Source organism: Triturus cristatus, chromosome 10 (genome assembly GCF_964204655.1).
Source record: "Triturus cristatus chromosome 10, aTriCri1.1, whole genome shotgun sequence".
In the NCBI taxonomy this organism is placed as follows: Eukaryota; Metazoa; Chordata; class Amphibia; order Caudata; family Salamandridae; genus Triturus; species Triturus cristatus.
In genome coordinates, this window is record NC_140593.1 from 270,019,479 (window position 1) to 270,042,859 (window position 23,381).

General features: G+C 45.3%; 1 protein-coding gene across 8 annotated transcripts in view; it reads left to right on the top strand.

The window, feature by feature from the left end:
• CDK6 (cyclin dependent kinase 6) overlaps positions 1-23,381 on the top strand; it is a 606,664-nt gene that overhangs the window by 528,420 nt on the left and 54,863 nt on the right. For all 8 annotated transcript variants that reach the window (XM_085631013.1, XM_085631009.1, XM_085631012.1 and 5 more), the window contains exon 7: positions 10,994-11,129. In XM_085631013.1, the coding sequence (XP_085487139.1) occupies positions 10,994-11,129 (136 nt within the window). The remainder of the gene's footprint in view (positions 1-10,993; positions 11,130-23,381) is intronic.

Below are 23,381 nucleotides of genomic sequence, written 5' to 3' on the forward strand. Positions count from 1 at the left end.
AGAAGGGGATCACATTAAATAAAGTGATCCTAAAAGACTGTATGGTACTCGACTATGCCACCCGGGTGCCGTGGCTCAGTTATGTTGAAAAGAGTCTAATGAGCATGGGGAGAGGAGATATTTTATTAACCCTGAAGTGATGCACAAAAAGGATCTGACCCTTGTCAAGGCCTTCCGTGAGCAGCAGACTATGGCTAGCGAGGAGAAGGAGCTACTGAAGACCAGCGTACGTCGTTTTATTATGTTAAGGAGCACCTAGAGGGTGAAACCGTTCCTACTAGGTTTCTTAAACTCATATGACTGCTTTTTATTGACACGGTTCCGGTTCGATCTTTTTACCACCTCCTCGCCCACCTCAGGGGACAGTACAAGGGACAAACTCTGCTGACCTGTTTCTGCGATGGAACATCTCCACAGAATATGGTTCATTTTATGATGTTTTGCCCATTTTATGGTATCCCCAGAAAGTCTTTTTTAATTCCTATTTTGAAAAAGGCCAGCTTTAGGCAAGTAAGACCTGCTTTTATATTTTTACAAATGTTGTTGGGTAGCACAGTTTTTTATGTGCTTAATTTATTTAAATCTGCTATCCAGCTCAGGACAAGCTGTGATTAACTAGCTTGACCCCTGACACTTTCCCTGGCACAATGCACTTCGCCTTGTTTAGTACGCCTGTTAACTATCAATTAGCTCACATGTGGAGTCCTACTGTATTATTTAGAGCGATTCGTTTATTTGGTATTATTGGTGTGTTATCGGGGCCTTGGTAACTCTGAATTTTTACCTGTACATATTATTGTTACATTTGGCAGTCCCTGTGTGGATCATATTTATTATATTTTACCATGTTCTTTTATGATTTTAACACATGAAACCGAATAAGGATCTATTTGATTTGGATTTTGACTTGGTGCTGCAACCTCCACTCCAAACTCCCTTTCCATCTTCTTCCTCGTGCTGTAGGCTTTGAATTGCCTGCTTCCCCAACTGCTGAGGTGTCTTTTGCCCCTTCACTGCAAACATATGACTTGTGTAACAATAACAACACTAAAAGAGAGTCAGGTCGTGCTTGGCTGGACCTGAACGAGTGTTTGCGGGCCTCTGAATGTAGCTCCATGGAGCCTCAACCCTTTGTCTGGTCCTGCCGGTCCATTGACCAGGTTCTGTCCTGTGCTCCTTGCTAGGTTATCTCATCAGCTGTCATTGGACTAACCACAGGAGGTGAAGATGCCCTTTCTGAACCTCCCTGGGATGCCAATCCATCCTCTGTATCCTCCGACTGTACCATCAGAGACTCCCATCTGTTGGTCACCACCAGGGTCTGTCTTTCCTGTAGGGCCACCACCTCTTTGGCCCTTTCTGATACAGTCTGGTCCTTTGTGGGGGCCGACGCGTGGCAGTTAAGCAGTCTACGGTGCCGACGAGATTCCTGCCAGCCCCTGTCTTGTGCCCTTGCCCCACTAGCATCAAGTTTACACCAACTTCCAGCCAGGCCTATGCATCTGTCACCATCGTAAAGAAGTTAAAAGCTCCCTGGTCTATGATCCTGAGTTTTGTTAGGAAGAAGGTCGTGTATTTAAGACTCATGTGTTTTTGCCACCAAAGAAGGATTCCTTTTGTTTCTGTCCACTATGGTGTAGTGGTGATTGATGTTCACATTTCTTCCCTCGAGTAGCCATGACCGACGGGTTCTTGCTACTTGTAGGATGTTGTCACTGTCTCCAAAATCAGTAGCTGAGCCACAATTGCACTCAGCGGTGTCCCGGGCGCTGGTAGACTCTGTGTGCCCATTCATCAACCATTTGGATGTTTTCCCTTCCAGCACCACTGACGACCGCCACTGTTCAAGAAACAGCTCCATACTTGGACCTTCAACTTTCTACTAGACCCTCACCAAGTGTTTGTTGTTGTGGCAGAAGCACCCCTCAGCGTTGTCAAATTTGCTTTCTAAGTTGGCCACTGCTGTTTCTAACACCTTGACACCAGCTCCCTCCTCGAATTCCATTGGTCTCATTTGGGCAAGCATGGAGTCTGTCTCTACCACCCTGCCCACCAATGTGTTGTGATCGGCTCTCAAGAATCCCACATCCTGGACTACCGTATCGATCTAGTGCTCCAGAGTTGATTTGGTTTCTCGTTGGCCACCAAAAAGTCGTCGTGTGGGCCTTAGGTCTATGCCCAGGTCTTCCTTCATGGGGCTTCTCCCTCCGCCTCCATACAGCCCAGGATCCTCAGGCCGCAGTGGTTTGGTGTCTTTTGTCCTCACCATATCGGTGCTTCCCCCGTCACTGGGCCAACAGGTTTCATGCCTTCTCTGTGTCAGCCAACCTAGATACTCCGGGTGCCCAGTAGGGCAGTCTAGGGGTTGTTTGGGCCACCACCCCCTTGTGCATCTGCCTATCCTCCTCTCTGGTCCAGTCGAGCAGCACAGCTGCACACCATGGCACAAGCACCCCTCACCCTCTCTTTTCCGGGGTTCTCACCCGTGGGCGATAATGGTCCCTGGGCTCGTCCAGAGACTGATCGACCTTTGCCTTAGGATATATTGGTGGGAGCCTGGCCCCCTTAACCCCTTACTTTCCTCCAGCTCAGATGTCTTGTGAGTGCGTCCTAAGGCAGAGTCAGGGCACTCTGGTGGGCTGGGGGAGGGTCCGTACTAAATGGGGGCCCTGCCAAACATAACCAGGCCTTCTCAGCAGCTGGCTACCTTGAAGCAGCAGTGGGGTGGGTGAGGGTAATCGGAATTTTAAAAAATTACTTACCTCCTGGCTCTCCTGCATCCTCTTACTGGCTTCTTTTGGGAAGCAGGAAGCACCAGAGCTCCCACGCTCCCTACAGCCAATCACAACGCTGTAATGCAGCGTTTGGATTGGTCTGAGAGCTGTGACACGGCACTCAGCCACGGGCTGGAGGGGTGGGCATGTTATTCAAGCAGGATTTAATGCAGCCTGCATGGAGAACATGCTATGTGCGCATGTGCGCATTACTGTTTTGGGCGGCCCGTCACTCATGCTCACAAGGGGAGTGCAAACCACTCCTCCCCCTGCTCTGAGAGCAACACTGCCCCACAAAGATGCCGCAACGGAAAAAAATAAAATAATAACCTAGAGTTATTATAATTTTATTTTTCCTTTTTACACTGTATGAAGCAATGGGCCAACGCTCCTTTACTTTAGCAGAGGAGCCGCCACTGCTTCTCTCTACTCTTATACCTCCAGGCTCTCTGAGGTCTGTGTGGGCAAGACTGCCCTGTAGGCTGTCTCCTTGGGCTTGGGGGCTGTTCAGTCTGCCCTTGGTCAGGGCCCCGACGCCATGGTGTTGTTAAGGCCAAGGTATCTTAAAGCAGCAACTCCACCATTCTGCTGGCGGCCGCGAGTATTCGCAGGTCGGGCAAACTTCTCGGAACCTCCATGATGGCTGAACTCTCCTGCGCTAGCCCGAGCTGCTCACTGTTGGCCTAGTGCCGCAGCTGCCCTCTAGCTGCCCGGAAGCCTCCCTGGAAGGTCTCTCGACTTCCAGCTACCACCAGGGGGTATCCCCAGGTTTAAACGGCAGCTGCGCCCTTGTGTGGACACAGTTGTAAAGAAAGGCTGTCTCCGCCGGCCAGTGGGCACCAGAGCTTCTTTCCTACGTGGCCACTGCCACGCGTGTCCTAACCACTTCCCTGTGAAGTTGTCCTTGATGTCATGAGGAGTGAATTGGAGGAAGTTAAGGTGCCTAGGCCACATTAATGGACAACGTTTGGAAGCTAGAGGGCCGCATCAGTACCTTAATGTCTCTTAAACTGAGGCATTTTCATAAAGTATTTAGAGTTTTTCTTCGAATGCACCATGACCCTTCTTTGAGATAAGTGACCTTGGGCCATATGTATGAACACATTTCCCCATAGACACAGAATGGGTAAAACCCTTTGATACATCTGGCCCCTTGACATCCTTTCAACCTAAGTTTAACCAGTGTTCAGTTCAGTTCATTTATTTGTTTCGAAGGTTAAAAACCATCATGAAAATACATAATAATCATAATATGTAATCACAAAAAGAACATTCTGAGCAACGTAACAATTGTTAAAAAGTAGACAGAGAAAAAGTTATCCAATGAAAAAGTTAGGTTTTTGTTAAAGATAAAAACCTGTGAGCAACAGTGATACAAGACCCCGTATTATAATAATATTTCCCGTACCTCCCTAACCCACCCTTCATCATTCCCTTGTGTTTCTCAATTTAAAAGCAATTTTGAGGAAACTTATAACAGCGAATAAGGTTCGCGTTTCAGCGGCTCTTTGCAAGAACAATAAGGCAGGTTTAGCATGGATAATATTTGAGTCCTTTAAGACATCCACTAAAAATCTTTGGCGCGGTGTTTTATAAAAAGGACACAATAATACAAAATGAAGGGTGTCCTGCGGAGACCTATTGTCGCAGCCGCAGGCACCCTTCTGCTCAATTGTTTGAGTGAAACCTGATGGATAAGCTAAAATATGATGCAACAAATTGAGCCTAAAACGAGTCATTAAAAACCTCTCGTGCTGACTGTACAATAAAAAGAGGTATGGTTCCATGCCAGCTTGATTAGAGACAAGGGAGTGGGCAACTGCCGAGGATTTAGCTAAATCCAACTCCTTCCTCCTGCCATTAAATTTGTCCAACAATAAGCTTTGAACGTAGTGTCTGGAGTATATGTCCACCCTGGAGGGGTCCAGGAATAGCATTTGTTCATCAATATCCCCCAGAGTGTCTTTAACATATTTCAGCCATGGGATTTGAAGGCATTTCTCTTTCGACAAGCAATCCTGGATGATCTGTCTGGATAGTCCTGCATTTGGATTTGTCCAAATTTTGAGCCAGGCCAGTATAGGACTCAGTCTAATAATGTCAGCAATATACGTGATTCCCAGCTCTTCATGAGTAATTGCTGCAGTGATGCTCGGCGGAAGTTTTAACAGTTTTTTTAAAAATTTGTCTTCCTCACTTTGAATTAGTTGTGCCTCTCTGCAGCCCCACACTTCTGCTCCGTAGATGGTCTTGGAAATACTAACTGATCTATACAAAGTCATCACCTGTTCTGGTGACCAACGACCCATTCGACGTGCAAAGCTCAGTATAGCCCCATTAGCTAACACTAGTCTCCTTGCCCTCTCCTCAATCAGCGGGACAAAGTTTAACTTATCGTCAAATAAAAGGCCCAGGTATGGGAATGTTTTAACAGTGTCCAGGACCTGATCCCCCAGTTTGAATACAAATTTCTTTCGTGGTTTCTTCCCCGCTATCATAATGAATGATTTTTTCATGTTGACGGAGAGATCCAAATTCCTCATGAAATCCGCGAAACCCTTGATTAAAAGTTGCAGACCAACAGCTGTTCGGGCTAGGAGCACCGCGTCATCGGCGTACAAAAGTACTGGCAGATGACGCGTGCCCACCTTAGGGCAGTCAGTTCCCAGTGCAACGAGGTCATTCTCCAGGCCATTTATGTAGAGGGAGAACAAGAATGGCGCCAGGATACACCCCTGCCTCACCCCGCCCGAGCACGGGAAGGGATCAGTGCTCACCCCCCCCGCACTGTAGCGGACCTTGGCAGTGGTGTTCCAATGTAGCTCCCTTAAGATGTTAATGAGATCCGGGTCAATGCCTAGGTTAGACATAAGTATCCAGAGTTTGGCTCTGTTGACATTGTCAAAAGCTGCTGCTAAGTCCATAAACCCCATATACATGGTGCCTTCAGACGTCTTGGTATACTTAGCAGTGATCAGGTATAGGTTAAGGCATTGGTCGGTGGTTGACCTGCCTGTTCTGAACCCATACTGGGTGTCCACCAGGGTGTTATTGGTGTCAGTCCAATCTATTAGTCGATTGAGGAGTGCCCTTCCTAGTACCTTGGCAGAGACGTCAATGAGCGAGATTGGTCGATAACACTGCGGGCTGTCCCTAAAGCCTTTTTTGTAAATAGGGACAATCACCGCAGTGGACCATGATCTCGGCAGACCCGTTTTAATTGCTGCATTCAAAACTCTTGTTACCATTGGGACCCATAGCTCAGTGTTGCTAAGAAAAAGATCCGGGGGGGTCCCGTCCGGGCCCGGGGCTTTGTTGCGTGTTAGACCTAAAATTGCTTTGCGAACTTCATCCAAAGATAGTTCAAATTTATCTGCCCTTGGTCCCCTCCATATTCCATCACCAGTGTCCATCTCCTGTTGATTATACAGGGATTTGAAATGATCAATCCAGTGTTCTGGTAAGATGTTAGAGCTGATGACTGGAGAGTTTGAGTCGTGGAGGCAAGGTCTATTTATAATTTTCCAGAACTGGGCATAGTCTTTGTTCTCACCAGCCTCCCTTAGGTCTGCCCATACTTCTTTTTGAAGGGTCCCTTTCCTGATCTTTAATTGATTTTTGTAGTTTTTTCTGCAGCGAGCAATTTCTACCTTGTCCCTTGGGGTTTTTTTCAGGCTCAGTTTTAGATCTCTTAGCGCTTTGGAACAGGTAGAATCAAACCATCTTGGCGTAGATGACTGCATTGCGGGCTTCTTGGTTGTTAGGAGTCTCTCGATTATTTTAGTCAAGTTCTCAAACGCCTCTACTACTCCTTTGTCCTCTGAGGTGTGTTCTAAACAGGTCTCTATGTGGGCTTTCCCTTCATCCACTAATTTGACATAAAATTCCTGGGGGTTGATCACTGACCACCTTAAGCGTCTTCCTTGGTCTACTGGTTGAATTTCAGATTGGTGAATCAACCCTGGGTCTTTTTTAGTTAAATCATTCCCTTTGAGTTCTATTATAATGGGATTATGATCACTGAAGGGGCTCCACTCTGTCCAGGTATTTAAGATCTGATCTCTTGCGCTAGCTGAGATCGTTATGTAATCTATTATAGACCCCCCCCTCTGCCCTTAAATGTTGGTGTTAGGGATTCGCCTACATTGAGAGCAGCTAAGTCCATGACATGACTGAGGGCAAAGTCTTCTAATAACTTCATCAAAGTTGTTCCCTCTTTGCAATGAGAAAAGTGGGGGCCCTTTTCTAATGGGCAAGATGACCAGTCTGGGGTTGGAGGGAGTAATTTGGGGCATAAATGACAATTAAAATCACCCATTAACAGAACAGTTGGTTCTGGCCCCTTCGTCCTTTGCTCTAGTTCCTCATTTAGTCTACCTTCCAGCTCCGCTAATATTGGGAATTTCCCTTCCACTGGGCCGGAGTTATAAAAGTTTACTAACAGTAGACTCTCCCCCTTGTGGAGAAGTCTAACTGTTTGTATGTTGTCTGAGGAACAATCTGGGTAAGACCAGGTACCTTTCAGGTCTAAGTCCACATAAACTACTAGGCCTCCTTTTGCCCTACCCGAGTTTGTTCCTTGTGCGGGTCTAAAAAAACACTTGTAGCCCTCCAATTGACATGGGCCTGAATCCTTTGCCCAAGTTTCTTGGAGTGCTATGACATGGAAGGATTTTATAAATTCTACCCATTCCTTACTTTTAAATTTGACTTCCAACCCTGCAATATTCCAAGAAAGGATGGTCAAACCCTCCATCTTGTCCTTGCCTTTTGTTGTGGGAGTCAAAGTTAAACTGTCCTCCCCAGCTATAGGTAGATCGATATTGGGTGAATTGGTTCCCCTCTGCCTCCGAGGTAAGTCCAATCTCCCAGATTGGGTACTTTCCTCAGTCCCACATATGCCCCACGAGTCTAGGCCAGAGCAACCACTGGTAGCCAGGCTTACTACACTAGTGATTTCTGTGGGTGTGAGTCAATCAATATCTTCTAATGATTGAATTGGGGCAAATCTATTTGTCCATTGTGCGCGATCTCTGGGGGGATAGGGCTGTTCAGGGCGGCTTGCTAGTCTCGGTCTATGTGGGCGCTGCGCTCTAACCCGCGTCCACCCTCCCTCGTCACCCCCATAATTATTATTCCTGGATCTAGGGTAAAAATACCCGAGTGGGAGTGCACAAATGGTACTTGTTTGGTTCCTATTGGAGTTCTTCAGAATGTACTCAACCAGACTAGTGTCCGTGAAGTGTGCAACTATGCAATCGCCTCTAATGTCTTTATTCCTTCCCCCAATCCAGCTTGCCCTTCTTACACTTGCTATCTCTCCTCTCTCCCCCATACTTAAGGGTCTATGGATATTCAGCCACTTGGAAATTTTGGTGAGCAGTTGATAATGGGTTTCTCTCTCATTAGGCCTAATTTCCGGGACCCCTGCAAAAATAACTACAAAAGGACACTCCTCGGGGGGGAGATCTATGTGTGGAGTGTTGTTGTTATAAAAGGGATCAGGGTCTGTATAACAGTTATTATAATTCCCTTCCCTCTGGGTACGATCGTCCTGTCTCCATTGCATTAAAGGTTGAGGGATCGGTTTCTCTCTTTGTGTATTACTTACACCTTGATTGTGTCTTCCTCTGGAGTTATCGTTAGTGCCCCCTTTGGGGTTTTGGGCAATTTTGGGGGCCTCATGAACCTGGACTATTTCTTGGTGGGAGTGACTAACACAATTGTTATTTTGTGCTCTCTTTGAGTCTGCCTTATCATTTGTGGTTACCTCAGTTGATTGGGGTGGAGCAAGTGGAGTTTTAGTAAGTGTGTGCTCTAGGGCTTTAGATAGTTTGGTGAGCTCACACATTATTTTATCCACCTTACTTATGATAGGCTTTAATTGTGTCGTGATGAAAGATTCTAGCTGTATTTTCAAATCCAAAACTACCGTGTCAATCCACCCTGGTGGTGCGGATTCTACTTGAGAGTCATTTACTGCTATTGTATGCTCTTGGGTACATGATAGAGAATTGTCTCTTGGTAGTTCTTTCCACTGTCTCTGATGTCCCTTATTTCTCCCCAATCGCTTCCTTTTTTTCCTAATGGTCATGTCATTAAGCTCAGAGGTTTCTAAGCCTGCGGTTTGTGCACAGGGGACGTCCTCTATATCATTGGTTGTTTGGGATACACTACCCTGAGTATTTGGGCTATCTACTATTAAGACATCTCTAGAGGGTGTTTGAATGATGGCGTTAAGGTTAGGCGAGGAGGATAAACTCCTTTCCATGCGTTCAATTTCGCCAGTCACTTTCTTTAGCATTAAGTCGATTGCAGTTGGTTTCTTCACACTTGCAAGGGCGCCCTCCTTTGTAGTTTCCCCCCGAGTTGGTTTAGGGGTGGGTTTTTTGTTTGATTTATTCCCGGCAGAGCGAGTGTTGGGATGAGTAGACATAATTCCCCTAAGGTCAAGGGTAAAACTGCTGTTTTTCAAAGGGATTCAGTACCCTGTCCAACTTCCCTGCGCAAACAGGTAATGCAATACCTGGGTCTATTCTCCGATACAAGCGCTGGGGCCAAGGGGGGTTGCCCGTCCCGTCCCTCGTCGTCCCCGGACGGCCACAGACGGCCCGCCCTCTGCCCGGCGCCGTCCGCGCGCGTCCGCGACGCGGAGGGATCTGTCTGTTTTTAAGCGCCTCCGTTCGCGCCAAGCAGGAAGTGGGCGGCGATCTCCCAGGGCAGGCTGGGAGCTGTAGTCTCGACCCCGCTCCGCGGCCGAGCGATGTCAGCTGCTCGCCGTCGGGGGAGACCACAGCGTCAGGAGCCCAGCCGCGCCCGAATGCCCAGTGAAGTCGGTGAAGCAAGGAGAGGCAAGAAGATCAGGTAGACTGCGAGCCCCCTCGCAGCGCGTCCCCACCGGTCTGGTCTTTAGCGTTCCCCCAGTGATTGTTGGAGATTTTTAATGAACAATAGACAATGTGGCAGGTCTTTGGCAGACCTTTCTGATTAGCACATATAGAGACCCATGTGCACGACTCATGGATGATTTAGGAGGGGGGGGGGGGTCCTCAAATGTTGTCTGCAACCCCCAGCCATAACAGTCTGTTTCATCAGAAGGGTTCTGTAAATATTTAGGCCGATTCAAAAAGACATTTCAGCTGTAAACGTTTGGGTACTCTTGAAAATGGATGTGTATCATGTGTTCACAAAGGGATACCTAACAGATATAAATCTGTTCACGCCTTTGAAGTTGCACACTACAACTGCCTACGGCTACACAGGTGTCAATTCCATGCAAGAGGTGTGTAGTGGGCTGGACTGGTCAATTTGTTTGGGGGCAATCACCAACTGCTCTCCGACCCTTCCCCACCGTGGAAACAGTCAGAGATTTTCATCTGCAAAGGCCTGGAGTCGATGTGGAGACTCACAGACTCAATCAGATGTAGGGAAAGGCAGAACAACAACAAAATGATGCGAGGTTGCACATCGGCGCTGCCTCTCCACAGTGTGGAGTTTACCGCAACTGGCGCAGTTTTCCAAATGAACTCTACTCAGGGTGTGTGAATGGAAAAAAACACAGCATTACGTTCAACGTGATGCCTAGATCTCCACAAGTACTATGACAGCTCTTTTATGAATCGGGTCAACTGCATGTCAACAAAGCATCATCAAATAGGTCTGCTGTTTGTGGGCACACCACACTTTCTAACAGCGTTTTCCCATTCGACTGTAGCCCTTGGGTGCTGTTCAGGGCATCACTCATACTTTTTTCCCCTCATGCCTTCAGCTTTTTCCCAATTTGACCTTTCCTCCCACTAATATATTTTATCTCCTTTCTTACTTTTTCACATTTTTCTTTCTCCATCCTGACTCTTACCTTCCCTTTTACGTACTTACTTGTAAAGGGAGGAAGAAGAAAGTGATGGAGGTGTTTTCTCCCTAGTGTAGTAGTATGGATGCCGTGAATGTATAACGAGCAAGGAACCTGTAGGGCTGTCCAGGCGTATTTCGGATTTGTTCCGTGAATTCTACAACGTTGCACATCTGCATCCAGTTGCACATTTCTGGCTTTTTATGTGAATTATGCCCAATATTTATAGAAGAAGAAAAACGTTTGATTCATCTTATCTGTAATAGTACAGTTAAAATGTATTAGGAATCTGTTATTTTTTTTCATCGTTTTAAGCATGTTGGCAAAGATGCTTAGATTTTAAATGTGTTCATTGTTTTCCGTGTAGAATACTTGGGACGGTAGAAGAGAAAGACTGGCCAAGAGAAGTAGCTCTTCCAAGGAATGCCTTTGTATCTAGCCCTCCACAAGGCATGGAAAAATTTGTTCCAGATATTGATGAACTTGGCAAAGATTTACTTCTTGTAAGTGTCCATCATTTGTTATCAATTATAGATATGCATGTGTTTATCATGGTATCTAGTGAGCACATTTTGGCTAACAGTGAACATTTTTACTGAAAATTTGAATACAGATGTTGACTGCATACCACCTACAAGTTAACCCAACCTCTGTCGAGGCTTTTGATATCGGGTGGAGTCTTGATGCCTACAAAACGTCTACTGCCACCTTACACACTCCTGCAGGCCTTGCAGCCCGCCCTGGGGAGGCTAACCCCCACAATGTACCACCTTGCCAGCATGAACTTGGGCGCAGTGTGAGGGCCTTTGACAAGCACCCCGCGGGCTGCCAAACCCCCACTGATGTTTTTATGGTCACACAATATGACTAATGCAGCACCTCACAGGAGGGCCATGCTACCTGCAATACCCATTAGTAAGGGTGTCACTTTCTTGCCCCCTTATGTTTTATTTTTACTTGTTCATGAAATGTGACCACAGCCCCATGTCATGTAATGGTGGCTGCAACATTTTTCCATCAGACCAAAAGAGAAAAAACTTTCTTGCCCAATCAGAGGGCCTTATTCTTTTTATTTACAGAACTGTCGAACTCCCGCCGGTCCAACTGTCCACATATCACTATCATTTTAACCCTCTAATTACCACCCCTGCACCTCTTTATACAGGAATTTCTTCAAAATAGAGAATGGGTTTACATCAATTAACAAACAACACGCTTTTTGAGTAAAGTTCCACCTTTCTGCCAGATTTGGTGTAATTCCGTTCAACTGTTTTTGCTGAATCACTTCCACAAATTTCCTAGGGGAATTAACATGGGCAAATTACGTTTTAGGACCTCTACTCGTTTTTCTTGGCCCTGACGTGATACATCACCCTGAAACTTCCCAAGAAAAAGCGGAGGTGGATAAATTATTGTAAAATTTCATTAAGATTCGTCAAACGGTGCCAAAGATGATAGCGAAACAAAAAACGCTCTTCAAATTAAAGCTCAGACCTATCTATAAATACACAGTGGTGCCGGCTACTGTGTTATATATCTATAAATAATTTGCACCGCGTTACGCAAAGGCCTTGTGCAGTAGAAGGATGGGTGCCCACGGGGTTGTATGCCAAGCCAGGCCACAAGGCAGGCCCTATAGCCAACTCCATGCTACACACAGGAGGAGGACTTGGTCCTCATGTCTTGAGGTTCATTAAAAAAAAAAAACACACAGTAATGGGGTGCAGGGTGGAGCTCCCCCCGATTCCTTGGCTCTTGAGGGGGTGACTGAGAAGGACTCCTCTAGGGGCCACAAAAAGTACCTCAGTGTTAGAACTGAAAGCTTTAGGGTGATCTCCCCCAACTTGTTTCCCGCCTCCCTCCATTTTCTGACCTTGTTTTAGCTGGTTTTAGGACTCTGTTCACTTTACCACTGCTCACCAGTGCTAAAGTGCTTGTGCTCTCTCCCCTAAACAGGATAACATTAACCCCAATTGGCCTATTTAATTTACTTATAAATCCTAGTAAAGTGCACTACATGTGCCCCAGGGCTTGTAAATTAAATGCTACTAGTGGGCCTGCAGCTCTCATTTTTCCACCCACTTAAGTAGCCCTCTATCCATGGCTCAGACCTGCCACTGCAGAGCCTGTATGTGCAGTTTTACACTGCCACTTCAACCTGGCAAGATAAGCCCCTTGCCAGGCTTAGAACTTCCCCACTTCCCCTTCTATACTTATAAGACACCCCTAGGGTAGGTCCGGTATTACCCACAGAGCAGGGTGCAATTTCTTTAAACTGCAGGACATGTACTTTTCCGTTTTGCATGTATTGGTAGTGAAAAAATCCCAGTTTTTTTGTTTACTACTGCAAGACCTATCACTCCCATAGTTTACATTTCCTGGCAGTGAAAATCTCCCAATTTAGTTTTTTACTTTTGCAAGGCCTATCTCTCCCATAGCAGAGAATTACACCTTATTACATCGTCTTAGTGTCATTCCCAATTGTTAAGAGATGGACTTTTTAAGTTTAGTGTCACTGGCCTCACAGTTTTAAATCACAACTCATGGTGAAGTTGCATTTTAAGTTACAGTTTAGCAAATGCCATTTTTAGAAAGTTGGCATTTCCTTACTTTAGCCATTCTTTGCCTGCTGGCTGTTTCTGAATACATGTCTGGGGTGGGTGACAGCTGGACTTTGTTCATTCCCTCTAGACAGCCACACAAAAAGGGAGCTTAGGTGTGACTGATGGGACAGCTACATCCGGGTAGGCTATCTTGGGCAGGATAGGAGGGAGGGGCTAACACACCTCAATAGGTTGTGTCCTGTCCCCACACAAAGGGCCGCATACCCCCCCATTAGTGAGTCTGGAGCCAGGGCAGGAAGGGAGGACCTCTGGTCACCTAAAAGATTTCTTTGAAGTCTCCCCCATTTCAAAGGCACTACTGGGTATAAGTACTGGACCTCTGCCACCATGACTTCAGTACATTTCTGGACCTGTGACCACTCTGCTAGGAAGAAGAACTGCTGTGGTGCTAGAAGGACTGCTACTCTGCTGGACTGCTGAACTGCTGGACTCTTGCCTTGTTGAGCTGCCCTTTCTGCTGTTCTCCTGCCTGGTTGAGAAGGACTGGATCTGCATCACTTGAACCTAGAGAAACTCCAAAGGCTTGCCTGCTGTTCAAAGTCTCAGGGAAATCAAAGGTTTCTACTCATCCTGCTACAGCACCTGGACTTAGTTTGCTGCACGTCTTGACCAGCCAAGTGGTGCCAATTCAGTCCTGGGCCCTTGGAAGTGGGTATAAAGTGCTGCTTCGACCAGACACTATACTTCCTTATCGGAACCTGTGCATCTTCTCCTTTGTGTGAGTCAGAATCAGTGCATCCTCGTTGCTGCGGGGAGCAGACTCGGGTCACTGCCTTCGGAACCAGCACATTGCGTTTGAAATCGACAAATTGCCTACTGTGGAACCAACAACCGTGCATCACATTCAGAACCAGAGCCTCGCACTTAGAACTGACGCACCACCGCAGTTGTGTGAAGAAGCTTGACACATCTCATCCACTTGACACCACCTCATTGCTTCGGTTGCACCTCGCTTCTTCATCTGCGACAACGCATCCTGGATCAAGGCACTTTGGTTCAGCATGCCCACATGGGTCCCTGTATATGGCCATCAGATGGAGGAAGTAGTGGAAGTAGCAGTAGTAGGTGGAGCGAGGTCCCGAAGCGTTGTGCAGACGAAGTGTGGTGCCACAGCTGCTTACAAGAAGAAGCCGTGTGCGACCATTGCACGGTGTGGTGAAAAGAGGCAAGAGACAGGAGAGAGGTGGGTTGCAGACCCGCTGAGCAAAAAAACACCAGAGGAAGGTCCCCAAAAACAGAGGCTTTGCTGGAATCTGGTGACTGAGAAGGGGCGCACCCCAGGCTCCAGGACCATGGTTGAGTCAGCCGAGAGGGGAGTCATCCTGAAACAAGAAGCCCTACCCTTCCTGGGGATCACCCGACGCAGAGGTGAGGTGCAGCCACACATAAGGAGAGAAAGGGTTGTTAGTGCACAAGAGGCAAAAGCAGAAAATCAGTAGAGTGGCAGCAGAGACAGCAGCAGAGACAGAAACAGTCAGCATTAAGCATTTAGTATCCAGTGCTCAGTAGAGTGTTCATCCTTGCGCAACACCCAGGGCAAACCGGGATAATCAGTGCAAATTGCGAGCTGTCAATTAGCAATCACACCCTGCCTGCCTTGCCCAGTACATCACCCGAAGAGGCAAGGCATGTCAAGGCATACTTTGCTGCAGCAATAGGGCACAACTGACCAAGCACGGCACAGAAGCAGTTGCAGGGGGATAAAAGACCAAAGAAATTGTGTGAACTTCAAGAGGAGCACTGACAGAGCGCTCGTCTGCCCAGAAAAGAACAGACCAGGGTGAAAGAAGATTGAAGAACTCTGGAAAGAAGGCAGCCCCAAAGAAAGTCGCAAAGTATACGCTTGTGAGGTAGCCCTGCGATCGTATACTTTGAGGGCACTACTAGGACATAAAAAAAAGAGCCCACAAAGTATAATATATAGCAAATAGCAAAACCAAATTAACTAAATATAAATTGTTCTGGAAGAAGCATTCTGCACCGGAGGAAGTCCTGGCTTAAGGAAAGTTTGAAAGGGGAGTGAGAGAAAAGGAATACAATGCGTTCTGGAAGAAACAGAGGGGCTGCAGGTCAGGGGAAAAAGATACAAATAAAGAGAGCAAGGCAAGAGTCTCCCAAGCCCGACTCCTCATCAGACTTTGTGGTATGTCTAGATAATGTTTTGTCTGAAAAGACAAAACACTGGGTGGAAAGAGCCTGTAGGATAAGAGACCAGGGAATAATAAATACAAGGCGTGTTACTAGTACCAAAATCTAAATCCGAAATCAAATGGAGCCTAATTCTTACCAGTGCAGTGATTAATAAATGCCAGTGCTGTCTTAAAGTTAAATTCTGTGGCGGAATGTCAAAGTTTCACTCGAATGAACGAATCAGCAAGTTTTAAAACGCGCAAACGCGATGTGCATACCCTACGTGAATAGTGAACATGGAAATGAAAAGAGGACAGTGACACGCAAATAAAATGAAAGAAAGACAATACCAACACCCGAATGAACTACTCAACAATTTTTAAACGTGTGAACGTAATAGGCGTACCCTATGTGAATGGAAAACATTAAAATGAAAAGAGGACAGTAACACACAAATAAAAATGAGAGAAAGACAATGCCAACACCACAATGTAAAGCTAAACAGTAATACAAAGAAAAGTGCAGAGATGAAAATATTTACAATGAGATACCAAAGCGTGTAAAAGCCATTGAGTCTCCCTGCCTATACAAAACTACCATTACAGACCCAACAGTACTGGGACCTGGGTATTCAATGTTGCAGGGAAAGTGGACACAGTATATACTCTTCAGAGAACATAAACAATCGTTAATACTTTATAAACAAAAGATATACATTGAATTTGTGAGAGATGTTATTTATTCACATCCTCATCAAAGCACTATATGCCCAATCACTTCATTAAGCATCAAAGTAGGGCCCGGAAAAAAGGGGGAAAGGTGGGGGTAGGTAAGTGGTTTTGTGAGGGTTAAAGTTGTGTAGACAGTTTTAAAGGGTTCAGTTTGGTCACAAAATAAATTGTTGACATCACAGAGGCATATCATTTAGCCACATACGAAATTAAACAGTTATTGACCATGCCCATATAGTAAAACACAGTGACAATAATCTTTTGTTCTTGGGTAGGCAAAGGTGTAAAAGTCGACATTTCGACCCCTAATAAGCGTAGGTTGAGTTCCACCTTACTATGGGGTCTTCCTCAGGACTAGGACGTGTAGAGGGAGTGGAGTGGGGCACCAAAAAAGCCGCCCTATATGCGGGCCGAGTTGGAGGAAAGGGGGCACACAGGCTCCTAACACCAGAGAGTGCGCTATAACCTGTCCGTTAGTATGCACAATACTGTTCACATGAGGGCATACAATCGCTCCTCAGTGGTTCAATTAACTCAAAAATGACAGCCCCGTGCCTGAATCGCGGGAAAGAACTGTCAACCTTCATGAACCAATCTTTCCCGTGATTCAGGCACAGGCCCCGCATGTAGGGCAGCTTTTTTGGTGCCCCACTCCACTCCCTCTACAAGTCCTAGTCCTGAGGAAGACCCCATAGTAAGGTGGAACTCAACCTACGCTTATTAGGGGTCGAAAAGTCGACTTTTACACCTTTGCCTACCCAAGAACAACAGATTATTGTCACTGTGTTTTACTTTATGGGCATGGTATGCCTCTGTGATGTTAAAGATTTATTTTGTGACCACACTGAACCCTTTAAAACTGTCTACACAACTTTAACCTTCACAAAACCACTTACCTACCCCCACCTTTCCCCCTTTGTTCCGGGCACTACTTTGATGCTTAATGAAGTGATTGGGCATATATGTGCTTTGATGAGGATGTGAATAAATAACATCTCTCACAAATTCAATGTATATCTTTCGTTTATAAAGTATTAACGATTGCTTGTGTTCTCTGAAGAGTATATACTGGGACCACTTTCCCTGCAATATACAAAACTACCAGCCTATAAAAAACTATGGCCCATGGACCTGGCTATGCAAAACTAACATAAACAACACTGAATGTAAACAGTATGAGGACCAGCAAAAGTTATTATCATGACAATATACAGACAAACATTGACGTAAATGAAATAATCATCCAAGATAAATGCCGATACTGGTTTACAAGAAACAAGACAGTTCAAACTTGTCGTTCAACCCTCTCGGGTAGAGGGTTTCCAAAAACCAAATCCAATGAGATTGGTTTATGGATCTGGCATTGTGCCCTTCCCTGGTCTTATCCCTAGACGTGCTACCCACTGCTGATAGCTGGGACGGGCTGAGAGTTTTTGGGGTAAAGTCTGATGCGTTAGTAGCGTTAAACTGACAGTACTGGCACGGCCCTACCTCACTGCTCAGCAAGTTAGGCTTAGCAGAACATGTCCCATACTGATTAATTGAACGCAACTCCGGGAGTTGGGCGCACAAGTATTGTATTACCCTTGAACATTTAGCCTTGGCTTTCAAACGGGCAGCATTCCTGGCCCCTGGTGCCGTCCAGGCGCGGACGGGCTTGCCTTAGGCGCACCAGTGGCACATCCGCTGCGCGTTGGCGCCAGCATGAACCTAAATAGGGACAGCCCTAATGTCTGTCAGATGGTCTGCAACCATCCAAAATGGCAGATGCGGTGGACCAGCAAAAGTATGTGTTTCAGCTCCCTCCGCTCAAATGAGAGCCACGGCAGAACAGGGAGCTGAAATTAAACCATACAAGCACATAACACAGTAAAAATCCACAGAAAGGTAAAGTAATAGCCATACAGAGCTGTGGAGGAGGGGCCAAGAAGTTCACATTCACGCCGGCATTACGTAGGGAAACTGATCAAGCAAAATAAAAGGATAAATATTATATTTTTTAAAATGACAGCACCTCCACTTGCCTGCTATACCGCTGCGCGTCGGCGCCAGCATGAACCTAAATAGGAGTGGCCCTAATGTCGGTCAGCTAGTCCGCAGCCATCCAAATTTGCAGATGTGGAGGACCAGCAAAACAGGAAAAGTATGGGTTTCAGCTCCTTCTACTCAAATGAGAGCTGCAGCGGACCAGGGAGCTGAAATGAAACCAAAAAAGCACAGAACGCTGTAAAAATCCACACAAAGGTAAAGTAACAGCCATACAGGGCTGTGGAGGAGGGGTCAAGAAGGTCACAATCATGCCAGCATTACGTAGGGAAACTGATTCAGCGAGATAAAAGGATAAATATTACATTTTTTTAAACAACAGCACCTCCACTTGCCTGCTATTCCCTTTTCCGGCAGTTTCTGAATGGAAGCTGGTGGATAGATGACCAAGCTTTCCAGAATATTGATGTAAATTGTGACCCATGATCTGATACTATGGTCTTTGGGAGACTGGGAATGCATACCACGTTAATGAAGAGTAAGTTGACTAACTCTGCAGCAGTTGGAATTCCAGAACAGGCTATGAAGTGTGCCAATTTTGTTAATGGATTCATGACAATTAGTATGGAATCTTTTCCTTTATATTTTGGAAGGACAGTGTTCAATTCAAGCAAAATGTCGTCCCAAGCCCAATGCGGGGTAGGGAGAGGTTGTAGTAGCCCTCTTTTCTTAGATCTATCTATTTTTACCCGGTTACAGATATCACAATCAATATCATATAGAACAGTGTCTGTTCTCCAGCTTGGCCACCAAACATTTCAGCTTACTAACTCCAGAGTTTGGGTTTCTCCTGGGTGTATCACTAGAGGATGATCATGACACCACTGGAGTATTTGTCTTTGTATCCTTACAGTGGGTATATACAGGTCTTATCCTTGAAATGGCAAGCCGTCCTTAATCTGTCTTTTTGGTTTCACACTTGCCATTGAATCATACTTGTAGAAGACATGGCTTCCTTTAAGGTATCAGGAAAAGATTTTGTCATGGTGACTCCAATGATCTGGGTTTGTGGGATCATCGGTACTGTTGTGCATTGCTTCAAAACATTGCAGTATCTTATCTTGAAAGGGCATCTTCTATGGGAGAAAAGTGATGAGAAAATCAAACTCCGCAAAGAGTAAAGTCCATCGGAGTTGTCTTGGTGGTCAGGGCCCTTGCACACCACAGGAATTGCAAATTATGGTGATCAGTAAATGCTGTAATTGTGTGTCTGGCCCTAAGAAATAATGCCACCATTCTTTGAATGCTAATCGAATTGCTAACAATTCTTTTGTCGTGTAGTTCCCACTAATCCGTAGGTTCTGCGAGTTTGTGGACAACATGAACTTTGGGTGTAGTGCATAGACTAATTCTCTATATCCCTGTAGTGTATGTTGGCCTAGAGACCAGCTAGCTCACAGTACCACCACAAGCCCCCCTAACCTAAACATGAAGCAAATGGTTTCTGGCACCCACTGAACATGAAAACCTTGACCACTCAGGGATCGTGGTAGCAGATCTAGAACCCTTCCACTTAGGCATTTGTGCACTCCTTTTCTCCGAGAAATTTACAAGGAATACACAATGGGACATTCTAAAATATATTTATTGAACCAATGTTGTTCTTGTATAGAATACATGTGCTGCGATAATCAGTAGACTGAAGCATATGAAAGTGATTACAAACACCAAAATAGAAAATAGCAGGTATAGTTCCACCATGCTGCTACAAACAGTGTATATATGCAGGCATATAAAGCAAGGTGGTAATCAGGTGTACTCCGACTATGCAATCCCTACTCTATGTGCGTTTAGAGTGTGCATGAGTGTGTATATCTAGAGCCAAGAATCCTCCCTATGGGATGATCCAACCCCATTACCTGGTGAGACAGAATTTTGGACCCATCTTTGTCACAAACTGGACACCTCTCAAGGAGCTGTTGGGCAGCTGCTTGGTGAAGCATCAGCATGCAGGGACCTCTCGATGTCTGCAGAATTGTCTCTTCCCCGTAAATGCTTTTTTATTTATAATAAAAAGCATCCTTGTGATCTAGATGCTGATTAGCATTGTTATGGGTATGCAGATAGCCCTTTCACCCCATGGATGAAAATAGAACAACATTTGTACCGCATATGCAAAAAACATTGTACTCAGTGTTCGAGGCATCATGATAATGTTGCACGAAGTGAGATGCGTAAGAAAAGCAGTTTCAGAGAAATTAATCCAACATTGTCACACATGCAAATATGTGGAAAAGGTTACAGTAAAATGTTAATGTGCAGATAGAGGACAATGTAGGAAAATGTGTAGCATTGCTGGTTGGAACGAACTTGGGCACATAACATCAACTCCTCATACTAAGGGTCGACCTAAAAAGCTATCTAAAAAACAGCAGGCCATATAAAATTATAGAAACTGCTCTAAAATCACCTACAAGTTATCTCTAAAACTCTCAAACAGGCCATCATACAGTTTGAAATACAAAGCACACAGACAGCCAAGGTGCCTAGAAGTAAAGTAGAAAAACAATCATCATTTTGTTTCATTGTGTTCAAAAACAGGCCATATAGTTCGCACCAGATGGAATAGCCAATTGTTTGTGTTCCGAGTGGTAGTTGCTGCATTGCTGTTGCCAGCAACAGCAGACCACAGGCCCCAGAGACGCACCTTGGAGACGGTTTATGGAGCAAAGGTGGTTCCATCCAATCCGCACAGCAGCTGCAGAGGGAGGGACTACAACCTGTAAGCATTCCGCAGAGCTGGTATCCAATTCACTAGGAGCCAAAGCATCCCAGAGCAGCTCAAAGAATGCGTTCAGCAGCAATGGAATATGCTGGGGTCAACTATACCAACGGGGCTTTAAAGGGTCCATTAGTACCTCCATGTCCAATGGCGCAACTAAGTGCGATCCAACACAATAATCAAGTACACATTCATGACTGCACAGCAGACAGTTGAATACAGGTTATACAAAGTGAGGCCATACAGGCCTGAATGATAACCAATGCTTATTCAGTTCTCAAAGCCGAGGTGTGCTGAAGCAGTGTATCATGCTCTCACGGCATTGCAGCACAGGTAGTGCTGTCTCCATTCCATTGTGAACTGGGACATCCATTGCGCAGCAGAAAAATTAAAATAAGAATCCCCACCACAAGTAGCAGGACAGGCGGAAGACCTCCAAAAGTGCTTCCCAGCACGGAGTGTATGAATGATGGAATAACTCTGAAACCTGTCTGAAAGGTGCTAACCAATCCAGAGCTAATACATTTAAAAAGTGTGCTACTCCCTTTTTATCAGACATATTAAAGATATGGTGGACCAGCTTCCCAAAATGCAGTGGGAAGTTAGTATGAAGTAGCATCTGTATTTTGGATGAAGTTCTTGCAACCTGAAGATCAAATGTCTATTTGGAGGATGTTAAGGCCACATTCTTTTGAAAAAGCATGGCTTTCAGTTTGCTCAGAGAATCAAGGTGTATGTTGGAAACATTTATCGAAGGCCACAGCATTCCCTCTCTAACTGTGCAGGTAGTTGGAAACACTTTTTGTGTGCAACAAGTAACTATTGAATTAACCGTCACCAGATAAGCAATGCCTGGTTCCATTCCACAGCAGCCTTGATCTCTCAGTATCAAATAACCCCCATTAGAGAGCAGTTTGAAAACCAGACGAATCAGGGCAGCTGGAGAACCTTCAGATAACAGGACATGTTTGTAACTGATGCATTACAAGCCCCTTGAGGTGAAATGTCCTGGCATACTAAGGACCCGCTCAAAGCATTCTCACAGTTGTTACCACTAAGAAAAACTTCAGTGTCCCCATTCCTGCATCGAAATTTGAAAGGTAATTCCCAGTATTCATACACAGATCCTTACCCTAAAGTTTCATATCTGCCTATCTGGTGTTGTTGTAGACAATATCGGAATTGAAGTGTCTTGACTGATAGGGTAATATATCCGTGGATTTTCCAATCCATGGGTGGAGTCTCCGCAACGGTGAAAGGTAATCATTCTTTTTTTTCAGTGTGCAACATGGTATACTTTGCATCTCCCCATGCCATTAATACCTGTCTTACAGTTAGATCATATGAAGAAAACAGATTGGAGTTGTTAATATAACACCACAGCATGTGCCCGAACATAAAAAAGTGTCCAGCTCAATAACACAAAGTTGTGAATGTCCATGTTTCTAAATAGATATGTATCGCTGCATTATGTCAGTTGCAGATGATACTATGTTGCCTAATTATTATATCCCAGAGGATAACGTGGTCATGCCCATTTCAGCCACTGCCAAAGCCTTTTGTAGATTAACCCTATCAATCTCTCGCAGTCTCTCAGCAGTTTCCTGTTGAGAAACTTTCCATAGTTTGTTGTATATGGCAGATAAGAAGCACTTTTGATGTGGTTTACGGTGACCCAACAATAAATCCCCGAGATCCAGGTCATCTGACAGAAGGGACAAGTGCTTCATATGAGACAGTGTTGAAGTCTTTAGCCAGTCAAGGCATAATTTTCCAAAACTGAAATTTTTACAAAAAATTGGTTTCCTCAGCACACGCTAATGTCAACATGCATTACATAAATAACAGAATACAACAATTGTTGTCTTTTTTTGTATTTGTTAGGTGTATTCTTATATGTCCTTGTTTAGTTCTTTTTTTAGCCTCTTTTTAGCCAACACGTGTTTTGTCACCCATGGCTGGTAGCCGCGACTTCCTCAGGGCTGTATCGTCGGTATGGTTAGTGTTATCTTTTAACCGGTTGTGATTCCGTCCCGGTTTCCCCAAATAGTTTCTTGTCTTTGTTAATTTTTCTCTCCCAGTCGTGCCTGTATTATCCCTTATTATTTGCTGTCATCAGTTTTACCGCCTTCCAAGTGTTTGCTGCCTTCCGTTGACCCAGTGAGTACGCTTCGACAAACACTGTATGATGTCACCACCCCAGAGTGTTCAGATTGTACGTACCATTGGTCATGTCTATTGACCTTAAACCAATTGGCATTTCCCAGGAATCTGGACTGACACCCATTAGTGTCAAAAGGCCAGACCAACCATCCCATCCAATCGGGGTCTGATGAATTGTAGGAGCCGTTGCATAGCAAGGCATCTAGTGTATCCTCATTATAGCATGTAATTTGTTGACAGTTTTCAAAACGTGTAAATGTGGGAATTTGTGGTGTGTTTAAATCTTTTATTATGGCTATTCTGGGACATGTTTATTACACAGTTTTGTTTAGGAAAATC